Here is a 25,469-nt window from a genome sequence, read left to right on the forward strand (position 1 = left end):
AGGCCTGGGAGAATTCAATGCTGAAAATGATGGTTGCAGGTAGCTGTGTTCTTTTCTCACTCTTTTTCTTATTTAGTGATATATTTATTTTTATTTTGCTTTTCTTCATCCTCAACTATGTAATGCTTGTAGAATTGGAATTTTAATATTAATACCAAAATCTTTTCATGATTAACACGAGCTCATAATTGTAGAGTAATGAAAAACTGATCATGTTGTGCAACTGATGAATAGTCTTTAAGATTAAGAATTCAAAAAATTAAATTGTAAAAATACACACCACACACAAATCATGACTTTTATTGCAGCTAAGAAAGATAGGTTACACTTTCACTTGTATACATAAGAACTCTGAACTAAAACAAAGAAAAAAAGAACAGAAATACAAAGATATATAATGGCATATTATTGTTGCATTACACACAAACTTGCTAAAAATAAAATAGGAGCAACATGAATGTATCATTCTCAATGATGAAGTCCCTTAGGCCATTGTCGTTTCGTTCTCATTCTTCGCTCAAAGAATGGAATTCTTTCTACCACAATCTCCACAAAGCCAAAATAAGTTTCACTCCAAGATTTTTTCATTGCCATTATGAAGAAAGGTACTAAAAGCCCTGCTGCAAATCCCAATCCAACACTCAGATAAAACCACTTATCAATAAAATTGTCTTCATCATCATTGTGATCTTTTGGAGTTGGTTGTTTATCGAAATCAGTACCATTATTGCCTGGACATTTTACATTGAGGGGCTCGCCACAAAGGCCTTGATTACCAACAAAAGAGGAAGCCTCAAAGGTTGTCATGTGGCCATTGTAAGGAATCTTACCAAAGAAGTCATTGTTTGACAAATTGAGACGTCCTAGGAATGAGAGTAATGACAAGCTATTAGGAATAGTACCTGATAGCCTATTGTTTGAGAGATCAAGAGATAGCAAATGCCTCAACTTTGAAATATCCTCTCGAACTGAGCCGTTGATATGATTATTAGACAAATTCAAATTCACTAAACCCAACAAATTTGTCAAGTTTGAAGGAAGTACTCCACTCAAATTATTGGAAGAAAGGTCTAAGGTGACAACAAGGGAAAGAATCTTGGTGTACTTTAGTTCCCTGCCACTCACAATCAAATCCATGTTTTCTTCATAAAATTTTCTGGTCCCATTATCGATACCATAGGATATAAGAAACTTTTCCCTTTCGACGTGAATCATGCCTCTGAAATATCCAAAACTAGCAGGGATACTTCCATTTAGTCCATTATCTGCAAGGTCCAATACTTGTAATGAGCTTAAATTCGACAGTACTGATGGAAGCTCTCCCAGAAAAGCATTGGATCTCAATTTTAGAATTCTCAAATTCTTCCAACTTTTCCCAAGCCAATGTGGTATGTTTCCTGCTAATCTGTTGTTACCAAGATCAAGTGTCTCCAAACTTAACAAATTCTGAAAAGATGATGGGATGTTTCCTGAAAGCTTGTTGTCACCAAGGTGCAATGTTTGAAGAGCACTTAGTTGACCAAACGATTTAGGAATTGTGCCAGACAAATTATTCTTGCTGAGGTCCAATGCATTAAGGCTTGACAATTTTCCAAAGCTAAGGGGTATTTTTCCTATTATGTTATTACTTGAGAGATCAAGGACATTGAGATATTGGATGTTGCCAATAGAATTTGGGATTAGTCCATCTATCCTGTTGGTAGAAAGAGATAGAAATCGCAAGTATGGTAGAGAATCACCAATGTTTTTTGGAATAGGACCAGAAAATTTATTGCTGGATAGATCAAGATATTGTATCTCAGCATTTGGAAGAGGAATAGGTCCTTCAAACTGGTTTGAGCTCAAATCAACAAAATATGGAGCTATTTTTAATGGATTGGGTAGCTGGCCTTTTAATTGATTGAAAGAAATATTTAACAAGAAAATATTAGAGAAAGTTTCCCAAAACCAATCAGGTATGGAACTTGAAATGCTAGCATTTGAAAAATCCAAGACTTGGACCTTATCTTGTGATCTAACCCAATTTGGAAATGAAGGACCTAAATGGCATGAACCCAAGACAAGGCCCTTTCGAACATGGAAAGGAGGGGTCCAATTTGAACTGACAGTTAGTGTAAAGAAGTTGGAAGAGAGACGTAAGTTGTCCAACTTATGCAACTTTAGAAAATGTGTTTCAGTGATGTTACCAGTCAATTGGTTGAAAGAAACATCCAAGAAAGACAATTCTGATAACTTGCCTAAGTTTTCAGGTAGAGTCCCATTTAGCCTATTTTTAGAAAGATCTAAATGTGTAATGTTTTGCAATGACCCTAAAGATTTTGGAATTGGACCATTTAACAAGTTCTTGTTCAAAATAAGCTTAACAAGATTCCTAAGTTGACCCAACCATTGTGGTAATAGACCAACCAATTCATTATTTTTCAAATACAAGTACTCAAGACTAGGAAGTGGACTCTCAGAATGACAACTATGTGTTCCTTCAAGTAATTCAGGTAAAGTTCCATTCAATTTGTTATATGACATGTCAAGCCAATTAAGATTGCAAAGCTTACCAATGGAGCCTGGAATCCTTCCTTGAACATTATTCTTGGAAAGATCTAAGTAAGTGAGAGATGTCATGTTCCCAATTGAAGTAGGAAGTCTCCCTTGCAGCTTATTATTACTCAAATCTACAAAATTTATACTTTTCCATCTTCCCCTGAAAATTTCAAAACAACTTGCATTAAGATTATAATTGGTTCGCAGACGCAAAGTCTGCAAATTAAGTAGCTCTGCAAAACCAAGTGGAATCCTTCCATGCAAGCCACCATCACTTATATCGACACTCAGAAGGCTGCTGATATTGGCTAACCAATCAGGTATTTTTGAGTTGAAATTGTTAAAACTAAGGTCTAAAACAGCAAGTGATGTTGTTGAATTAACAAAAGAAACTGAGGGAAAAGGACCCTTTAAGCTACAAGAAGACATATGCAACTCTGCTAAGGATGGGAGCTTATTTAGTATTATCCCAAACCAATCTAAACCCACCATTGAAAGGTCAACTCCATCCATCTTAAGATGCTTTAGAGAGACTAGACCTGTGATCCATTCAAGATTATCAACATATAATAATTCCAAGGCCTCTAAGTCAAGGTACTCCAATCTAGAGAGATTTCCTATATTTGAAGGAAACCAACCACTAAACCTTGCATAAGAGAGATTTAGATACCTCAAATGCTTCAAGGATCCAAAAAAACCAGGAATTGGGATGTTCATGAATGTGTTGTAACTCAAGTCCAAGTGTCTCAATGACTTGAGTTTTGTCAATGAAGGCCTTATTTCCCCACCAAAGCTCCAGAAGTGATCATACCTGTTTCGAAGATCAACTGTAATAACTGTTCCTGCCTTGTTACACCCTATTCCCCACCATTGACAACAATTGCTGCTGCCATTGTTCCATGATCCAAGCTTGTTTAGTGGATCTTCAAGACCAGTTTTGAAGTCAAGAAGAGCATTTCTCTCATACTCAGAACAAGTCACATTCAATTGATTGTGAATACACTCTCCTAATACAAAGAAAAAGACAATAACTTGTAACATGACCATTAATGGAGACATTGTAACAAAACACAATATTTTATTTTAGCAATGAACCATCAACAAATCTCAACTTATTATTATATAATGATAAACTTGAACAGTAAAATTTAATTTAAGAAGACAAAAGTCAATAAACTTTTTAATACCAAACTACACGTTCTTTGACTTACTTGACTCAAGTCAAAATTATTTAACAATAGTTACTGTATTTCTTGGTAATGTTGTAACTGTTCTATTTTTCTAAATGTGATCAATATATAATCCTAAGGCATAATAAATTAAGAATATATAGAGTGTATAATTAGTTTTTTATTTTTAAAATTAGAAAAATAAAAATATTTTTCAAAATCATATTTTATAAAATTGTTTTAATGTTTTAATTTTTTAATTAAAAATCTAAATTTTAAAAAATTTAAAAACAAAAAAAGTCATTCAAATTTTTTTAAATAATTTTTTTAATTAATATTTACTAAACGTACCCATAATATTTACTAATTTTGTAATTAGTTGGCTGCCTTGTTCTCAGATCGTAAAACAAAAAAAGTCATTCAAATTTTTTTAAATAATTTTTTTAATTAATATTTACTAAACGTACCCATAATATTTACTAATTTTGTAATTAGTTGGCTGCCTTGTTCTCAGATCGTTTGACAAAAGATACAGAAACATTAGGAATGGATAAACGACACACTGAACATATATGACAAGAAAATTTCTAAGTGGTTTCCAAATTGATTTCTTCAAAGGTGAGAATAATTAGTGGAGAGTGGACCCTGTGAAAGACCATAAAGCAAAACTCATTGACTTCTGTTCACATGTATGCTAATATTTAATAATAATGTATCTGAATTTTCTTTTCAACCTTAAAATTTTTCTCTCAGTTCAATTATAGAATAATCACTATTGCTAGCTCAAAGTTGTGTTGAAATGATGCAACCTGTTAAAAGGTTTGGATTAATGGTGTTACAAACTCTCTTCTTCATATTTGGAGTTTATGTTCATGGTAGTGATGCTAATAATCAGTTGAATGTGACTTGTTCTGAGTATGAGAGAAATGCTCTTCTTGACTTTAAAACTGGTCTTGAAGATCCACTAAACCAGCTTGAATCATGGAAAGGAAGCAATTGTTGTCAATGGTGGGGAATAGGGTGTAACAAGGCTGGAGCAGTTATTACAGTTGATCTTCAAAACAGGTATGACTTCTACAACCTTAGTGGGGAAATAAGGCCTTCATTGACAAAACTCGAGTCTTTGAGGTACTTGGATTTGAGTTTCAACACATTCAAAGGCATCCCGGTTCCTAAATGGTTCGGATCCTTGAAGCATTTGAGGTATCTAAACCTCTCTAATGCAGGGTTTAGTGGTTCATTTCCTTCAAGTATAGGAAATCTCTCTAGATTGGAGTATCTTGACATAGAATGTTCCTACATTGACTTATTAGAATATTCATTCGGGTTATATGTTGATAATCTCGAATGGATTACGGGTCTAGTCTCTCTAAAACATCTTGTGATGAATAGAGTTGATCTTTCAGTGGTGGGATTAGATTGGATTAAGATACTAAACAATCTCCCATCCTTGACAGAGTTGCATATGTCTTCTTGCAACTTGATTGGTCCAATTCCATCTATTTCTTTTGTTAATTCAACATCATCACTTGCTGTTATAGTCCTAAGTGAAAATAGCTTCATCAACTCGAAATTACTTGATTGGTTGGCTAATATCAGCACCCTAGTGACTGTTGATGTAAGCTATGCTGGCTTGAGTGGAAATATTCCACTTGGTTTTTCTCAGCTTCCGAATATGGAAACTTTACGCTTAGGCTGGAATCACAATCTCACAGCAAATTGTTCTCAGTTTTTTGAGGGAAGATGGGAAAGTATACAAATTCTTGATTTAGCTTACAATAAGTTGTATGGGAAAATTCCTGCTTCAATTGGGAACATGTCATCTCTCACTTACTTAGATCTTAGTTACAATAATGTTCAAGGTGGGATTCCAAGCTCCATTGGTATGTTATGCAATTTGGAATCATGTGACATATCAAACAATAATCTAAGTGAGAGTTTGTCTAATTATCTTGAAGGAACACATGGTACTTGTCATACTAAGGGTCCACTTCCTAGTCTAAAGTCCTTGCATTTGAGCAATAATGAATTGGTTGGTATGTTACCAGAATGGTTGGGTCAACTTAGGAATCTTGTTGAGCTTAATTTGGGCTATAACTTGCTACATGGTCCAATTCCAAAATCTTTATGGTCATTACAAAACCTTACAGATTTAAAACTTGATGGGAATAAACTAAATGGGACTCTCCCTAATAGTTTAGGCCAACTATCTAAATTGTCTTCCTTTGATGTTTCATTCAATCAATTGAGTGGTGTCATAACTGAAACACATTTTCTAAAGCTGCATAAGTTGAAATATGTACATCTCTCTTCCAACTATTTTACAATGGCTTTCAATTCAAATTGGACCCCTCCTTTCCAGGCAAAGTATCTTTTCTTGGGTTCATGCCGTTTAGGTCCTTCATTTCCAACTTGGCTAAGATCACAAAAGGAAGTCAATTTCTTAGATTTATCAAATTCTACCATTTCAGGCTCCATTCCTGATTGGCTTTGGGAAATTTCCTCTAATCTTGTATTGTTAAATGTTTCCTTCAATCAATTAAAAGGTCATCTACCAAATCCATTCAACATAGCTTTATCTATTGTTGATTTGAGCTCAAACCAATTTGAAGGGCCCATTCCTATTCCAAATGGTAACACAGAATTACTTGTTCTATCTAACAATAAATTCTCTGGTCCAATTCCAGATGACATAGGTGATTCCCAACCAAACTTGAGACTTCTCTCTCTTTCTACCAACCAAATAGATGGACCAATCCCAAATTCTATTGGAAAGATGCATAGTCTTGGAGTCATTGATCTCTCTAATAATAAGTTGGTTGGAAAAATACCCCTTACCTTTGGAAATTTTTCTAACTTAAAAGCATTGGACCTCAGTAAGAATAGCTTGTCTGGTACTATTCCTCACAATTTAGGTCAACTAAGCTCTCTTCAAACTTTGCATCTAAGTGGCAACAAGCTTTCAGGAAGCATCCCACTGTCTTTCCAGAATTTGTCGAGTTTGGAGACACTTGATCTTGGTAACAACAGATTAGCAGGATACATACCACATTGGCTAGGGAATGGTTTGGAGAATTTAAGAATTCTTAAATTGAGATCAAATGCATTTTTCGGTGAACTTCCATCCTTGCTTTCAAATTTAAGCTCATTACAAGTGTTGGACTTGGCTGATAATGGATTCAATGGAAGCATTCCTACTAGCTATGGATGTTTCAAAGCAATGTTTCGAGTCCAAAGGGAAAACCGTTATCTATTCTATGGCAATAGTTTGTATGACACATATTATAAAGATAGTTTGGTGTTGAATGTTAAAGGCCAAGAACAGAAGTACACCAAGACTCTTTCTCTTGTTGTGAGCTTAGACCTTTCTGCCAATAATTTGAGTGGAATACTCCATTCAGATTTGACAAATTTGTTGGGTTTAGAGATTTTGAATTTGTCTAAAAATCATATCAGCGGTTTCATTCCACCAATTATTTCAAAGTTGCAACAATTGTCATCTCTTGATCTCTCAAACAATAGGCTTTCAGGTACCGTTCCTAATAGCTTGTCATCACTTTCATTCTTGGGACATCTCAACTTGTCAAACAATAACTTCTCTGGCAAGATTCCTTACAATGGCCACATGACAACCTTTGAAGCTTCATCTTTTGCTGGAAATCAAGGCCTTTGTGGCAAACCCCTCGATGTAAAATGTCCAAGTGATAATGATACTGATTTTGATAAAGAACCAACACTTAAGAATCATAATGATGATGATGATGGCAGTTTCCTTGATAATTGGTTTTATGTTAGTGTTGGATTGGGATTTGCAACAGGCCTTTTAGTTCCTTTTTTCATGTTGGCAATGAAAAAATCTTGGAGTGAATCTTATTTCGGCTTTGTGGAGACTGTGGTAGAAAGAATTCCCTTCTTTGAGCATAAAATCAGAAGAGCAATACATAAATGGTCCAAAGGACTTCATCATTGAGATTTGTGATGACTGCAGCTGTTTTATTAAGCTTTGTGACACTAGAATAATTTTGCTTTGCCATTTTTCTTACACAGTAATAAGTTTATTTTATGTTTTTCATTTTCTAGCATGTACTTCATTCTAAATTAGCAATTAGTAATTGTTTTTAATATGCATAATTAGCAATTAGTAATGATTAAGGGCTCATTTGGTACGTCGTATTGTATTGTATTAATATTATGTAATACAATGTTATGTTTGGTATTGACTTGTATTAATAGATTGTGTAAAGTTATGATATATTTTTAATAAACTCGATCCCAACATCGATTTCAGGTTGGGTCTGAGTCTCGCATCACAGGTATATAGTTTGGGGTGAAGTTTGGGTTCGGGTCCGGGGTTTGGGTTTGAGTCCGGGCTTCGTGTCCAGGTCAGAGCCCGGGTTTGGGTCCCGAGTCCAAAGTCCGATCTCGGGTCAGGTCCTACGTCCAAGTCCCAGTCTGAATCCAGGTCTGGTCTTGCATCCTGGTTCGGGTCCATGTCCAAATCTAGTCCCGGCTCTCAGTCCGGTTCGGGTATCGTGAACCAGGTTCGAGATTGGGGTTGATCGCAGATCTTTGGTAAATATTATTATACAAATTAATACGAACTATTTGTTATGTATTAAATAATAGAACTTACATTGTATTCAAATTTTAGTTCGTAGTAATTAATACAATACATTGTTTTATTTAAACATAGTGTTATTTATTATTTAATACAATACGGCCCTTATACGTCTTACCAAACGAGCCCTATATATATTTTCACATAAAGTATAAAGAGACCTGATTTGCTAACAGGAATCAGTGCATGATATAAATATGAATTAAAAATCTATCGAGTAAGATGTAAAAGAGTAGCTATGTATGGATTTAATTAGATCCTTTTATCTCTGTAAGTTATTCTTATCTTGTAAATATTTAATATGAATATGAACCAGAAATAATTATGGTTGTAAGCTGATTAATATGATTGTCAAAATTCTATTTTGTTTTGTGAAGAATAGTACTACATAAATCATATCAATGGTACAATATAATTTTTACTAATTGATTAAGCATTTGAAATTCATTAAGCAAATTAAGGAAACTTTTGTTCCCTTAAATTTGTCCTGTTTAAATAATGATTGGAATTAGAACTGAAGTGCAGCAAATTACATGACCACTTATTATCATGTGATTTTTGGCAACATGGCTGGGATAATATGAAGAATCATCACCAACTCTCTAAATTTTTTTAGAGATTAATTAGATAAATCTATCATTTTAGGCCAAGCCATTACAATAAAAGTAATTAGAGATGGTTGAGTTTTAAGAAAGCTTCAAAAATATTTTAGTAACACAATTAGCTAGAATTGTCTAAAATATTAAAGTTGGTTTCTTTTGAGTAGTATAAATAAGGACCTTTAGTCCTCAAGTTGTGCATCCAACAAGAGTGTTTTCAAAAGAGTGAGGGTGTGTTCTAAAGTCTCCCAACATAAAAATAAAGTATTTCAAAAGTAAGTGTATAGTAAATGTGTATAATGGTAAAATTAAAGTAATTAGTGGCTGGTGTATTGTGGTTTAGTTAAAAATATTCAAGTTTGGTGTAATTACTTTTATATATTCTGTTAGGAAAATGAGCACAGCAGGGCAGCCTGTAATGGGATGATTCTCACATCTTACTATTATGCATATCCCATGACCCTATAGCTATTACCAAAATACACACACCACACACAAATCATGACTTTTATTGCAGCTAAGAAAGATAGGTTACACTTTCACTTGAATACATAAGAACTCTGAACTAAAACAAAGAAAAAGAAAAACAGAAATACAAAGATATATAATTGCATTATTGTTACACAACACACAAACTTGCTAAAAATAAAATAGCTGCAACATGTGAATGTATTTTTCTCAGTGAGGAAGTCCCCTAGGCCATTGTTGTCTTGCTCTCATTCTTTGCTCGAAGAATGGAATTCTTTCTACCACAATCTCCACAAAGCTGAAATAAGTTTCCCTCCAAGATTTTTTCATTGCCATTATGAAGAAAGGAACTAAAGTCCTGCTGCAAATCCCAATCCAACACTAAGGTAAAACCATTTATCGATAACATTGTCATCATCATTATGATCCTTAAGATAACCATTGTCGTCTGGATTATCGCCTGGACATTTTACATCGAGGGGCTCACCACAAAGGCCTTGATTTCCACCAAAAGAGGAAGCTTCAAAGGTTGTCATTTGGCCACTGTAAGGAATCTTACCAGAGAAGTCATTGTTTGACAAGTTGAGATGTCCTAAGAATGAAAGTGATGATAAGCTATTAGGAATAGTACCTAAGAGCCTATTGCTTGAGAGATCAAGAGATAGCAACTGCCCCAATTTTGAAATATCCTCTGGAATTGAACCGCTGATATGATTGTTAGATAAATTCAAATTCAACAAACCCAACAAATTTGTGAAATTTGAAGGAAGTTCTCCACTCAAATTATTGGCAGAAAAGTCTAAGCTGACAACAAGGGAAAGAATCTTGGTGTATTGTAGTTCTTGGCCACTGACAATCAAAACAATTCTTTCTTCATAATACTTGGGATAGTCATCACCATAGGACAGAAGAAAGTTTTCCTTTTGTACTTTAATCATGCCTTTGAAATATCCATAACTAGCAGGGATGCTCCCATTGAGCCCATTATCAGCAAGGTCTAGCACTTGTAATGACCTTAAATTTGATAGCGAAGATGGAAGCTCTCCAAAAAAAGCATTGGATCTCAATTTTAGAATTCTTAAATTCTCCAAACCTTTCCCAAGCCAATGTGGTATGTTTCCCGCTAATCTATTGTTACCAAGATCAAGTGTCTCCAAACTTGACAAATATTGAAAACATGATGGGATGCTTCCAGAAAGCTTGTTGTCACTTAAGTGCAATGTTTGGAGAGAACTTAGTTGACCCAAAGAGTCAGGAATTGTACCAGACAAATTATTCTTACTGAGGTCCAATGCAACTAGTTTTGACAAATTTCCAAAGCTTAGGGGAATTTTTCCTATTAACTTATTATTTGAGAGATCAAGGACATTCATGGAAGATCGGAACTTGCCAATTGAATTTGGGATTTGTCCATCTATCTGGTTGGTAGAAAGAGAGAAGAATATCATGCTTTGTAGGGAATCACCTATGTTTTCTGGAATAGGACCAGAAAGTTTGTTGTTGGATAGGTCAAGTAACTGCCCCAATTCCTTTGGAATAGGAATGGGACCATCAAACTGGTTTGAGCTCAAATCAACAATAAATGAAGCTATGTTGAATGGATTGGGTAGCTGGCCTTTTAATTGATTGAAGGAAACATTCAACGATTTAAGATTAGGGTATTCCCAGAACCAATCAGGTATGGAACTTGAAATGCTAGCATTTGACAAATCCAAGTCTCTGACCTCATTTTGTGATCTTAGCCAAGTTGGGAATGAAGGACCTAAATGGCATGAACCCAAGTGGAGATACCATACTTGGAAAGGAGGGGTCCAATTTGAACTGACAGTTAGTGTTAAAAAGTTGGAAGAGAGAAATAAGCTTTCCAACTTATGCAACTTTAGAAAATGTGCTTCAGTGATGTTACCAGTCAATTGGTTGAAAGAAACATCAAAGGAAGACAATTCTGATAACTCGCCTAGACTGTCAGGTAGAGTCCCGTTTAATCTATTTTTAGCAAGACTAAAAGATGAAAGGTTTTGCAATGACTCTAAAGATTTTAGAATTGGACCATGTAGCAAGTTAGAGCTCAAATCAAGCTCAAAAAGGTTCCTAAGTTGACCCAACCAATCTGGTAATATACCATTCAACTCATTATTGTTCAAATACAAGCGGTTTAGACTAGGAAGTGGACTCTTAGAATGACAACTATCATGTGTTTCTTCAAGAAATTCAGGTAAAAATCCATTCAATTTGTTATCTGATATGTGAAACCGCTTAAGATTGCAAAGCTTACCGATGGAGCCTGGAATCCCTCCTTGAACATTATTCTTGGAAAGATCTAAGTAAGTGAGAGATGTCATGTTCCCAATTGAAGTAGGAAGTTTCCCATGCAGCATATTATCACTCAAATCAACAACTTTTATACTTTTCCATCTTCCCCTGAAAAACTGAGAACAACTTGCACTGAGATTAGTATTGGATTGCAGATGCAAAGTCTGCAAATTTGGTAGCTCGGCGAGACCAAGTGGAATCCTACCATGCAGACCACCATAACTTAAATCAACACTCACAAGGCTGCTGATATTAGCCAACCAATCCGGTATTTTTGAGTTGAAGTTGTTAACACTAAGGTCTAAAACAGCAAGTGATGTTGTTGAATTAACAGAAGAAACAGATGGAAAAGGACCATTTAAGTTACAACCTGACATATGCAACTCTGTCAAGGATGGTAACTTGTTTAGTATTATACCAAACCAATCTAAACCCGCCCTTGAAAGGTCAACGCTAGTCATCACAAGATGGTTTAGAGAGATCATGCCTGTGATCCATTCAAGATCATCAACATATACTAAGTATACTGATTCTATGTTAAGGTAGTGCAATCTAGAGAGATTTCCTATATTTGGAGGAACTAAACCACTAAACCCTGCATTAGAGAGGTTTAGATACCTCAAATGCTTTAGTGATCCAAAAAATTTAGGAATTGGGATGCTCAGGAAGTAGTTGTAACTCAAGTCCAAGTGTCTCAAAGACTTGAGCTTTGCCAATGAAGGTCTTATTTCCCCACTAATGCCCCACGAGCGATCATACCTGTTTTGAAAATCAACTGTAATAACTGCTCCCGCCTTGTCACAGCCGATTCCCCACCATTGACAACAATCGCGGCTGCCATTATTCCATGATGCAAGCTGGTTTCGTGGATCTTCAAGGCCAGTTTTGAAGTCAAGAAGAGCATTTCTCTCGTACTCCAAACAACTCACACTCAATTGATCAACACACTCTCCAAATACAAAGAAAAAGATAACAATTTGTAATAAGATTACCATTGATGGACACATTGTAAAGAATGTCATCAGTTGAACACACTTGACAAACAAATCTTAACCCTTTAATATAATGGTAAACTTGGACAGCAAAATGAATTTAAAAAGACAAAGAATCAATGATTTCTCTCCTCTTTTTGTTTTTCTTAATATGAAACCACAAATTTCCCATGTAATTATTGGAAAGATGGTTGGTTCAAAGTCTTTGTATTTGCTTTTTCCACATTCAAAAAGCATATATCAAGGACTTTATTTGCTTTTCCATATTCAAAAATATATTTGCTTTTCACATTCATTTCTATGAAGAAAATTTTGATTTCACTTTTCTTATTGATATATGTTTATCTAATCTACTCTACTCATTCATCTCTACTAATTCAGTGTTGTAAAATGTTTATTATTTTATGGACTTAACTTGGAAAAAAAATTGTTTTGTTTGTTTTTCTTTTCTTTTAGCTTATTATTGGTGTGTTTTTCTAGAGAAATAAAATTATGATTAAATGATACATTGCATTCTTGATCATGATAAATATAACTGGTGTGTGTTTTACATATTTTGAAAACATTTATGATAACTAATATATTCTACTGTGAAGTAGTTGACACTTACTGTTGGCGGTTGACAGTTAGTTCCTAACTGTCTAGGTGTCTTATGAGTTAGTTAACTCTCTAACTAATTGTACCTAACTAACTGCCGAGTATATAAGGCATTAGTTAATCCTAGTTTAGTTAGCTTACTCTTAATCAAGACACTTGTATATATGTAATACAATTTGATTCATTCAATAAGATTCATACAGTTTTACAACTTGTGTTGGTTGATTACTCTGTTTTCTGGTTTTGATTACTGAGTTAGAGTTCTGTCCAAGAACTCAAGCCAGTTGCATGGAAGAACAATTCGAAGCCGCATTCCTAATGCCAGTATCGTAGCCGGACGGCTCCTTGTGCTCGATTCGAGAAAGGCCAAGCGTGACAAGACGTGAAGAACATCTGTGGAAATTATGGGAAAGTGCTAAGTTCGATTTGGAGAAATTCACAGGAAGAACGACTTTGGATTATGGAGGGTGAAGATGAGAGCATTACTTGTACAACAAAATTCAAGATGCTCTTCTCGAGCCGAGAAGATCGCAGACAAGACCGAGAAAGAAAAGATCGAGATCATGGAGAAAGCACACAAGGCCATACAATTCGAGTCTGGTGACAAAGTTCGAGGGAAGTTTCAAAGGAAACTACAAACTGGGTCTTTGGACAAAACTCGAAGGTCCGTACATGACTAAATCCTCGCAACTCGATTGTTCTTGAAACAAAAGTTGTATTCCTTCAAGATGCAACCTGGAAAGGGAATTGAAGGTCATCTTGATGATTTCAATAAAATCATTCTTGATTTGGAAAATATTGATATCAGCATAGAGGATGAAGATCAAGCAATTATTGTTCTTAACTCACTTCCCATGGAAAGTTATGAACACTTCATAGATACTATGATGTATGGGAGAGATTCTTTGACTTTGGAAGAGGTTCAAAGTGCTCTTATGTCAAAGGAATTGAAAAGAAAATCTGAGTTAAGAGAAGAACAACCTGGAGAAGGATTGTTGATTGTTCGAGGAAGGACTGATCAAAGGAAAACCAAGACAATCAAAACCAAAAGAAAGGAAAAACAAAGGAAAGTACAAAAAGAAATGCTACATTTGTCACAAGACTACTCATTTTAAGAAAGACCGTCCCGAACTCAAGAACTCGAATATGAATCAAAGAAACAACTATCACCAAAAACATGGAAGTGCGTATGTTGTCGGTGTCTCGGATGATGTTGATGGATATGAAAGTGCAGGGTGTTACTTGTTACAAATGAAGACTCGAGTAGATTGGATTATTGATTCGGTTGTTCATTTCATGTTTGTCCAAACAAAATCAATTTTCCAACTACGTAAAGATTGATGGAGGAACAAGGAGATCGGGAGACAACAGATCCCGTGCTATAGTTGGAATTGGATCAAGAAAGGTTCAACCATCGTGGAATCGACAATGAGTCGTTACAAGTCGTACATGTACCAGAAATAAAGAAAAACCTCATTTCAGTGGCTATGCTAGACAAAGATGGATGCTCAATCAAGGTGGAAAATGGTGTTCTTAATGTCAAAAGAGATGAAAAGATCATCATGACAGGTGCTATAATGAATGGTGTTTACATCTTAAAAGGTAATTCTCACTCAAATCTAATTTCTGTTTCTAGAGAAATGCATAATTCCTTTACACTTTGGCATAAAAGACTTGGTCATGTAAGTAAAAAGGGATTAGAAGTTCTAAGCACAGAGGTTTACTTGGAAAGAATGTAATCAAAGACTTAGATTTCGTGAACAATGTGTCTATGGTAAATCTACTAAGATTAAGTTTGGAATTGGTTTACATAACACAAAATCTACTCTAGATTACATTCATTCGTATTTGTGGGGACCCTCAAGAACAATGTCTAGTGAGGAGCTAGATATTTCGACTTTCATCGATGATCATTCTAGGTATGTTTGGGTTCATATACTCAAAAATAAGAATGATGCTTTCAATACCTTTAAAGATTGGAGAACTTTACTTGAAACACAACCGGAAGAAAAATTAAGAAGTTAAGGACTGACAATGGCTTAGAGTTTCAGGTGATGATTTCACTAACTTTTGCGTAAAGAATGGAATAGCAAGGCATAAAACTGTTCCTTTAGAAACCCTCAACAGAATGGTCTTGCCGAGAGAATGAATGTGACCATTCTGAGAGAGTTGATGCTCGCTAATTCAACTGCTTTGCCAAAAGATTTCTGCGTAGGCAAATATGACAACTTGCCATTTAATCAATAGGTGTCCATCATCTCGCAATAGATTTCAAGACACCAATTGAAGTGTGGACAGGCATACCGCTAACTACAATCAATTGAAAACTTTTGGATGCATAGCATATGCCCATATCGTACTTGACAAGTTGGAACAAAGAGCGAAAGTTGTGTTTTCTCGGGGCTATCCAAGTAGGGTGTTAAGGGTTATAAGATGTGGAGCATTGAACCAGAAATCATCAGAGATATTTTGTTAGTAGGATGTTGTGTTTGATGAAAGTTCGTTTACAAGGATACACTAAAACCCGCAACAAGATCTGAAAATGAAAGCTGTTCAGAGAGATCCAGATTTGAGGTGGAACTTGGTTCAAGTTCTCAACAACTAGATCATCAGTCTGAGATAGAAGATGATGATGAATCTGGAACACAACTAGATGAACCAGTTGGTGAAATCGGCGTATGCCTATTACTGTGGTTGCAAAGCATTACCGCTGGCTGTGTGATGAGCCAAAAGAACTTCAAAGGCACCTACCAGTATTTGGCTATGCAAGCATTGTTCACTTTGCTCTAAATGTTGCAGTAGATGAGTGAGAATGAGCCAAAGTCTTACAATGAAGCTATGAGTTGTTCAAATAGCAAGAAATGGGCATCGCAATGGATAATGAAATGGATTCATTAAGGAAGAATAAAGACATGGATTCCGGTGTTAAGACCAAAAGATGGGAGAATTATCATTGCAAATGGGTTTGCTGCATAAGGACATGATTCCAGGTGTGACTCACCTGCATTTAAGGCTAGATTGGTAGTAAGGGGATTTACACAAAGAGAGGGTATAGATTATACCGAGATATTCTCACCATGGTAAAGCACACATCAATTCGAATGTTATTAGCTTTTGGATAAATGATGACTTAATTGGAACAAAATGGATGTAAAAACAAATTTTCTTGCATGGAGAATTAGATGAGGAAATTCACATGAAGCAAATGCGTAGGGTTATGAAGTAAAAGGGAAGGAAGATCATGTGTGCTTACTTAAGAAATCACTCTATGGTCTCAAGCAATCTCCTAGACAATGGTATAAAAGGTTTGATGAATACATCACCAAATCTGGCTTTAAGAAAAGTGTCTATGATTGCTGTGTGTATGTCAAGAGTGTTGGCGTTAGATTTGTGGTGTTTCTTTTGCTATATGTGGATGATATGCTAATAGCAAGCAAAAGCAGTGAAGAAATTAAGAAAGTAAAGGGGATACTGAGTTCTGAGTTTGATATGAAAGATCTTGGTCCACAGCCTAAGAAAATTCTCGGGATTGAAATACTAAGAGATAGAAATAATAAGAGCCTAATTCTATCTCAAAGTGATTACATCGCAAAGGTTTTGCATCGATACTGGGTTCTCCGATGCTAAACTCCGCGGCACCCTTGGCACAACATTTCAAACTATCACAAACTCACTACCTACTACGTATGAGGAGCGTAAACAAATGGAAACAATTCCATACACTAATCTAAGGAAGTTTAATGTACATTATGGTATGTACTAGGCCCGACCTTTGTCATGCCTCAAGTGTGATCGCAGGTTCATGGGAAATCCAGCTCGAGCACCGGAATGCAAGCTTAAATTGGTTATGAGATATCTCAGGGGAACATCAAGCATGGGACTCAAATACAATACAGTGTCATCTAAGCAAGAAGTGCAGGGTTTTGTCGACTCTGATTATGCAGGAGACACAGACACTCGAAGGTCACAAACTGGCTACATCTTCACCTTAAATCAAGCAGTGCAATAAGTCGAAAGCCAATCCGCAATCCATAGTTGCATTGTCAACTACATCAAGGCGTAATATATTGTTTGCAAGCAATAAAAGAAGCAATTTGGCTTAAAGGTTCGAGCAGTAGAAATGAACATTGATCAAAGATGTATCACGTCTGGTAGGATGTACCTAAAGTGCTTCGCACTTAAGCAAGAACCAGCATGTATCACGAGAGGACCAAACACATTGATGTTCTGGCCACACTTCATCGTAGACATACTTAAGGCAAAGTAAGGCTTGAGAAGATAGCATCCGAGGATAATCCATCGACATACTTACAAAGGTTGACTACAAGAAAGTTCAACAAATTTCGAGATCAACTTGGAATTTCGTAGCTCGCTTAATCACTACCGTGAGGCCAACTTTAAGTGACAACTAAGGTGGAAATCATGAAGTAGTCGGACACTTCATCGTTATTGACAAGCTAGTTCCTAACTGTCTAGGTGTCTTATGAGTTAGTTAACTCTCTAACTAATTGTACCTAACTAACTGCCGAGTATATAAGGCATTAGTTAATCCTAGTTTAGTTAGCTTACTCTTAATCAAGACACTTGTATATATGTAATACAATTTGATTCATTCAATAAGATTCATACAGTTTTACAACTTGTGTTGGTTGATTACTCTGTTTTCTGGTTTTGATTACTGAGTTAGAGTTCTGTCCAAGAACTCAGGTTGCATGAAGCAACAATTCGAAGCTGCATTCCTAACATCTACGATGCTACAATGCACCCTCCTAAAAGAGATGTACCGATGGATTCTCTATTTGTTTCAACGTCTTAAAGTCGCGTACGTTATAGTTATTTAAGATATCCTGTAAATTTTAAAAAATTTGTAATAGTTTACAAAATAGACAACAAGATTCAAATAGCTTATTTTGCACGTGTATAAAATAAAATAGTGCTAGTGCACCAGACTGTTTGAATCTTATTTTCAACATGTTAAATGTTTCCGAAATTCTTAAAATTCTGAAGGATGTCTTAAACAACTACAACATACATGACCATGAAAAAACATTTGAACTAAAAAATTATCTTGGATGCCGAAACTGATAGAGGTGCACAAAAGGAGGGCGCGTTGTAGAATTCTTATATTCTATACTTAATATTCAAAACTTAGTCAATGGTGAATGATAGTTTTAACTCCTTTCTCTACAAGTTCTCTCTAAAGTGTCCTTTTTTTAAATTAAGTTTGAAATGTAGAATTACTAAAACTTTGTATTTGATAATACTTTATTGATATTCACATTGACACTAATATTTTTTCCATCACATTAACACTAATATCTTTTATATAGGTATAATTTTTATAATTTTATGAACACATATTAGATGTTTTGTATTGCAATATAAATTATATAAAAAAAGGTACTCTTTTGTAGCCTAGGAACATCACATATTTGTCCAAAATCTCACAGATAAATTATCAACAAAAAAAAATAGACAATTCATAATGCAGATAGAAATGTAAATGGGACGGGTCAGTCCCACCTGTTATTTTTCGCCCCGCCTGCCCCATCCCATTCCTTTATGCTTTTATGTTATGAACCGGGCGGGCCGAAAGATAACCTGCGGTAGTTACTCTATCTGTCATTCATTTCACAAGCAAATTAAGAACGACAACTGATTCCTCTACATCTATGCAAATAGCTATATTTTAAACCATGCTTTCTTCATACTTCCTGCTGATATCGACACCATAGGATAGATGAAAGTTTTCCTTACGGACTTGAATCGTGCCTTTGAAATATCTATAACTAGTAGGTTTGCTTCCATTGAATCCATTATCAACAAGATAGCATGGATGGAAGTTCTCCAACAAATGAGTTCGAACTCAACTCAAGTATTCTCATATTCTCTAAATAACCTTTTCCAAGCTAATGTGGTATGTTCCCTACTCATATATTGTTACCAAGATCTAACGTGGCGTTTGGTTAGAGATAATAAAATAGAATGGAATGGAAAGGAAACAATTTATTTTATTCAATTCTTTTGCTTCGTTGCATTTTAAAGTAACAAGAGAAAAAATTTAATGATTTTTTTATCAATTTTTTTTATCCATTTTAAATTTTGTTCTATTCTATTCCATTTCTATTTCTATTCTCATTCCTATTTTTATTCCTATATTTTCATTCCTCTCAACCAAACGCCACCTAAGTGTCTCTTACCTTGGCAAATTCTGGGAAGATGATGGGGATGTTCCCTGAAAACTTGTTGTCACTCAAGTGCAATGTTTGAAGCAAACTTGTGGGGCGTTTGATAAGGCTTATGTTTTTTAATTTTTTAATCACAAAAATAAAACTAAAATTTGTATTTTTAAATTTTGTTTTTAAAAAATAAAATATGTTCTATAACCACTTTTGTTTTTTTTAATTGTAATTAAAAACAAAAAATAAAAGTGTGTTCTATTATTTTTATTTTTACTTTTTATTTTTTGATTTATTTAAGTCGAGTCCAAGTTCAGGTCTAGAGATGGGGCCGGAGTCCGGATCCCAAGGTTTAAGTTGGAGTCGGAGTCTAAAATAATGATTAAGAAAAAAAAAATGTTTAATAAATTTGTGAAAGTGATTTTTTTTTTGTTTTCAAAACTTTTAAAATTTTGATTTTCATTTAAAAAATTGAAAAGTGAAAAACAATTTTATAGAACACATTTTCTGTCAATATTTTCACTTTTTAAATTAAAAAAAAACAACAAAAAACCTATTAAAAAAGTGTTATCACATGCACCTTCAGTTTACCCAAAGAGTCAGGAACAGTTCCAGACAAATTATTCTTACCAAGATCTAGTGTATCTAGTTTTGACAAATTTCCAAAGCTAAGGGGTGTTTTTCCTATTAAGTTAGAGATGAAGGGCAATGAGAGATTCGTTGTTGTCAATTGAATTTGGGATAAGTCCATCTATCTTGTTGCTGGAAAGAGAAAAGAATACCATGTTATGTAGGGAATCACCTATGTTTTTTGGAATAGGACTAGGAAATTTATTGTTGGATAGATTAAGTAAATCTATCTCAACATCTGGAATAGGAATGAACCCATCAAATTGGTTTGAGCTCAAATCAACAATATATGGAGTTACATTGAATGGATTGGGTAGATGGAACTTGAAATGCTAGCATTTGACAAATCCAAGAATTTGTCCTTATTTTGTGATCTAAGCCAAGTTAGAGATGAAGAACTAAATGACATGAACCCAAGTCTATATTCGATACTTGGAAAGGAGGTGTACAATTTGAACTAACAGTAAGTGTAAAAGAGTTGTAAAGAAGAGTTAAAAAATTTAACTTATGCAACTTTGAAAAATGTGTTAGAATGATATTACCAGCCAATTGGTTGGAAGAAGTTGCGGACATAGTTAGTATCGAAAAAACAACATATCTTGCTGAAGGAAAGAAATAAATGGGAATTTCATGATTTCTTTTTCTCCAAGAACCAGATTAAATAAACTACGGCTGATTCATAAGTATCTAATAAATAAGTAAATGTTAGAAATAGAATGATCACTTATTATCTGGTTTATATAATTTAGTTGTGGATATCAATTAATCCTGTTTTCCACAAAAGAGCCAAGCACTATGATTGATGATAGTGTTCATAATAAGAACCAGACAGAGAATTGGTATGTATGGTATAGTTCCTCCAAATGAAAAGATTTCTAATAGATTGTTCTAGTAATGTAAAGTTAGTTGTCTCTCGGAAGTATGTTCCCAGATAGCTAACATGTCTATCAGGAAGAAGTCTCGTGCAATGATGGTTGCCATCCGAATGACTATCATGTCTACTCTGGGTGTAGTCTTCAAGAAAGTTAGTCCTCCTCCGGAAGAGAGTGTTGGAGGGCTAGCTGTTCCTCCTGAATGGAGTTTCGGATAGTCGACTCCAGCTGTTGCCTTTCCTACCCAGGAAGTCCCTTCAGCATGCACTTCGATCATTAGTCCCAGTAGTATATGTCTCGTCCAGAAGCACTTTGTCTTGTGCTGACGTGGAGATTCTGTTACAAGGGTTTTGTTAAGTTTGTTAAGTCGCAACTAACTTAACAACCTAACAGTTGCAGCCACTAACTTAGGATCTTTATCCTAAGCCCAGAAATACCACAAACACTTATCATTTCAAGGATGCAAAGTTGAGATGAGTTTCAAGAGGAGATTGAGAGATTGAGAGAGAAAGAGCGAAAGATTGGGAGGTAGAGAGAGAGAGGTACAGAGAAAATAGATAGATTGAGTTTGAATGTTGTATAAAGAATCTGCTGTAGAGGATAAAGATTTTCGGGTAAGAGAGTGAGAGTTGAAACAATTTGAGTGAACCCAACAGAGAATCGATCTCAGTTGTATTATACCCTATTCTTGCTCAATCAATAAAGAAGATTTGACGGTGTTCCAGAACTGGAGTAGAGCCATAGATCACATTGATCTATAGGACTTGAACCAGTATATATCTTGGTGTAGATTTTATTGTTTAACTACTTTAATCGTTTCTGAATTTTAATACTCTGTGCATCCCTATTTTTCTCCGATTATTATTTGTGATTTATCAATCTTGTCATTGCTAACTGTTCGATGATTAAATTTTAGTTGATTTCATTCTGCACATTAGTCCTAATTTTCCCAGAATATGTAATCCAACTTTAATAGTTGAAGAAACAAAGCACGCAACAGAGGGAAGACTTATGTTAATAGCTTTGCAAAAGAGATATTTCCAATTTGTTTGTGATCAATTTTTACAGGTTAAGTATCCTGTAACTATTACCAACTACACACCACACACAAATCATCACTTTTATTGCAGCTGAGAAAGATGTGTTACACCTTCACTTGTATACATAAAAACTCTGAACTAAAAGAAAGGAAAAAAACAAAGAAATACAAAGATATATAACTGCTTAAAAAAAAACAGAATTTGAGCAACATGAATGTATCATTCTCAATGATGAAGTCCCCTAGGCCATTGTCGTCTTGCTCTAGTTCTTCGCTCAAAGAATGGAATTCCTTCTACCACAATCTCCACAAAGCTGAAATAAGTTTCGCTCCAAGATTTTTTCATTGCCATCATGAAGAAAGGAACTAAAAGTCCTGCTGCAAATCCTAATCCAACACTCAAATAAAACCACCTATCAATAAAATTGTCATCATCATGAATGTGATCTTTAGGAGTTGGTTTTTTATCGAAATCAGTACCATTATCGCCTGGACATTTTACAACGAGGGGCTTGCCACAAAGGCCTTTATTTCCAGCAAAAGAGGAAGCCTCAAAGGTTGTCATGTGGCCATTGTAAGGAATCTTACCAGAGAAATCATTGTTTGACAAGTTGAGATGTCCCAAGAATGAAAGTGATGACAAGCTATTAGGAATAGTACTTGAGAGCCTATTGCTTGAGAGATCAAGAGATAGCAACTGCCCCAATTTCGAAATATCCTCTGGAATTGAACCACTTATATGATTGTTAGACAAATTCAAATTCACCAAACCTAACAAATTTGTCAAATTTGAAGGAAGTTCTCCGCTCAAGTTATTGTCAGAAAGGTCTAAGTTGACAACAAGGGAAAGAATCTTGGTGTACGTTAGTTCTCGGCCATTCAAATTCAAAACAACGCTTTCTTCATACTCTCCAAGGACACCACCATAGGATCGAATAAAGTTTTCCCTTTGTACTTGAATCATGCCTTTGAAACATCCATAGCTACCAGGAATGCTCCCATTAAGCACATTATCAGCCAAGTCTAAAACTTGTAATGAGCTCAAATTCGATAGTAGGGATGGAAGTTCACCAAAAAATGCATTTGACCTCAGTTTAATAATTCTTAATTGTTTTAAAGAGCATAGGAAGTGTGGTATTTCACCTACAAATCTATTGTTACCAAGATCAAGTGTCTCCAAACGTGACAAATACTTTAAAGATGATGGGATGCTTCCAGAAAACTTGTTGTCACCTAAATGCAGTGTTTTGAGATAAATTAGTTGACCCAACGAGTTAGGAATTGTACCAGACAAATGATTCTTACTGAGGTCCAATGCATGTAGGTCTGAAAATTTTCCAAAGCTAAGGGGTATTTTTCCTATTAAGCTATTACTTGAGAGATCAAGGACAGTAAGAGAATACATGTTGCCAATGGAATCTGGGATTGATCCATCTATTTGGTTGGTAGAAAGAGAGAAGAACAGCATGTTTTCTAGGAAATCACCTATGTTTTTTGGAATAGGACCAGAAAATTTATTGTTGGAGAGATCAAGTAATTGTATTGTTGGTTCTGGAAGAGGAATGGGCCCTTCAAATTGGTTTGAGCTCAAATCAACAGCTGCATGTTGAGCTATGTTGAATGTTTTGGGTAGCTGGCCTTTCAATTGATTGAAGGAAACATTTAACGAGCTAAGATTAGAGAAATTTTCCCAGAACCAATCAGGTACGGAACTTGAAATGCTAGCATTTGACAAATCCAAGCTTATGACATTATTTTGTGATCTAAGCCAAGTTGGAAATGAAGGGCCTAAATGGCATGAACGCATGAGAAGTTCCGTTACTACATGGAAAGGAGGGGTCCAATTTGAACTGACAGTTAGTGTAAAAGAGTTGGAAGAGAGGCGTAAGCAGTTCAACTTGTCCAACTTTAGAAAATGTGTTTCAGTGATATTACCAGTCAATTGGTTGAAAGATATATCAAGAAAAAACAATTCAGATAGTTGGCCTAAACTGTCAGGGAGAGTCCCATTTAATCTATTTTTAACAAGATCTAAATATGAAAGGTTCTGCCATGACTCTAAAGATTTTGGAATTGGGCCATGTAGCATATTATTTCCTAAACTAAGCTCAACAAGATTCCTAAGTTGACCCAACCATTGTGGTAATATACCAACCAATTCATTATTGTCCAAATACAAGTAGTTTAGACTAGGAAGAGGACTCTTAGAATGACAACTATGTGTTCCTTCAAGTAATTCAGGTAAAGTTCCATTCAATTTGTTATATGACATGTCAAGCCAATTAAGATTGCAAAGCTTACCAATGGAGCCTGGAATCCCTCCTTGAACATTATTCTCAGAAAGATCTAAGTAAGTGAGAGATGTCATGTTGCCAATTGAAGTAGGAAGTTTCCCATGCAGCATATTATCACTCAAATCGACAACTTTTATACTTTTCCATCTTCCCCTGAAAAATTGAGAACAACTTGCACTGAGATTAGTATTGGAGTGCAGATGCAAAGTCTGCAAATTTGGTAGCTCGGCGAAACCAAGGGGAATCCTTCCATGCAGACCACCATAACTTAAATCAAGACTCACAAGGCTGCTGATATTGGCCAACCAATTTGGTATTTTTGAGTTGAAGTTGTTATCACTGAGGTCTAAAACCGCAAGTGATGTTGTTGAATTAACAAAAGAAACAGAGGGAAAAGGACCTTTTAAGCGACAAGAAGACATATGCAACTCTGTCAAGGATGGTAACTTGTTTAGTATTATACCAAACAAATCTAAACCCATCATTGAAAGGTTGATTCCATTTATCACAAGATGCTTTAGAGAGACTAGACCAAGACTTGTGATCCATTCAAGATTATCAACATCACCTGTATTTGAATCTAAGTCAAGGTACTGCAATCTAGAGAGATTTCCAGTATTTACAGGAAAGGAACCACCAAACCCTCCATTAGAGAGATTTAGATACCTCAAATTCTCTAAGGATCCAAAAAATCCAGGAATTGGGATGTTGTTGAATGCGATGAAACTCAAATCCAAGTATCTCAAGGACTTGAGTTTTATCAATGAAGGCCTTATTTCCCCACCAAAGTCCCACCTGTTTCGAAAATCAACTGCAATGACTTCTCCTGCCTTGTTACAGCCTATTCCATACCATTGACAACAATTGTTGCTGCCATTGTTCCATGATGTGAGCCGGTTTAGTGGATCCTCAAGACCAGTTTTGAAGTCTAGAAGAGCATTTCTTTCATACTCAGAACAAGTCACATTCAATTGATCATCACCACCAATGTGAATGTGATTGTGAAGAGTCTCTCCAAATACAAAGAAAAAGATAACACTTTGTAATAAGATGAAAATTAATGATAACATTGTAAGGAGTTTCATCAGTTGAACACACTTGACAAACACAATGTATTATTTTTGCAATGAAAATTCAACAAATCTCAACTTATTATTATAT

The 25,469-nt window shown here is 35.2% G+C and overlaps 3 protein-coding genes and 1 pseudogene across 3 annotated transcripts; 1 reads left to right on the forward strand and 3 right to left on the reverse strand.

Annotated features, from left to right (window-relative positions):
* Window positions 1-283: 283 nt before the first annotated feature.
* On the reverse strand, window positions 284-3,634 carry LOC115709122 (receptor-like protein EIX2). The gene has a single exon (XM_030637158.2). The coding sequence runs from the start codon at window positions 3,595-3,597 to the stop codon at window positions 469-471; it is 3,129 nt and encodes a 1,042-aa protein (XP_030493018.2). The 5' UTR covers window positions 3,598-3,634; the 3' UTR covers window positions 284-468.
* Window positions 3,635-4,404: 770 nt separating this feature from the next.
* Window positions 4,405-8,665, forward strand: LOC115708840 (receptor-like protein EIX2). The gene has a single exon (XM_030636858.2). It carries the CDS (start codon window positions 4,507-4,509, stop codon window positions 7,675-7,677), a length of 3,171 nt encoding a protein of 1,056 aa, XP_030492718.2. The 5' UTR covers window positions 4,405-4,506; the 3' UTR covers window positions 7,678-8,665.
* A 750-nt stretch (window positions 8,666-9,415) lies between these two features.
* Window positions 9,416-12,796, reverse strand: LOC115709978 (receptor-like protein EIX1; annotated as a pseudogene).
* Window positions 12,797-22,078: 9,282 nt separating this feature from the next.
* Window positions 22,079-25,469, reverse strand: LOC115709976 (receptor-like protein EIX2). The gene has a single exon (XM_061111454.1). The coding sequence runs from the start codon at window positions 25,391-25,393 to the stop codon at window positions 22,241-22,243; it is 3,153 nt and encodes a 1,050-aa protein (XP_060967437.1). The 5' UTR covers window positions 25,394-25,469; the 3' UTR covers window positions 22,079-22,240.

This window comes from Cannabis sativa, chromosome 3 (assembly GCF_029168945.1).
Source record: "Cannabis sativa cultivar Pink pepper isolate KNU-18-1 chromosome 3, ASM2916894v1, whole genome shotgun sequence".
Lineage (NCBI taxonomy): Eukaryota > Viridiplantae > Streptophyta > Magnoliopsida > Rosales > Cannabaceae > Cannabis > Cannabis sativa.

What these genes read in the sequence shown, in the direction of transcription:
- LOC115709122 (XM_030637158.2), bottom strand. Translation starts at nt 3,597, where the DNA reads ATGTCTCCATTAATGGTCATGTTACAAGTTATTGTCTTTTTCTTTGTA.
- LOC115708840 (XM_030636858.2), top strand. Translation starts at nt 4,507, where the DNA reads ATGATGCAACCTGTTAAAAGGTTTGGATTAATGGTGTTACAAACTCTC.
- LOC115709976 (XM_061111454.1), bottom strand. Translation starts at nt 25,393, where the DNA reads ATGAAACTCCTTACAATGTTATCATTAATTTTCATCTTATTACAAAGT.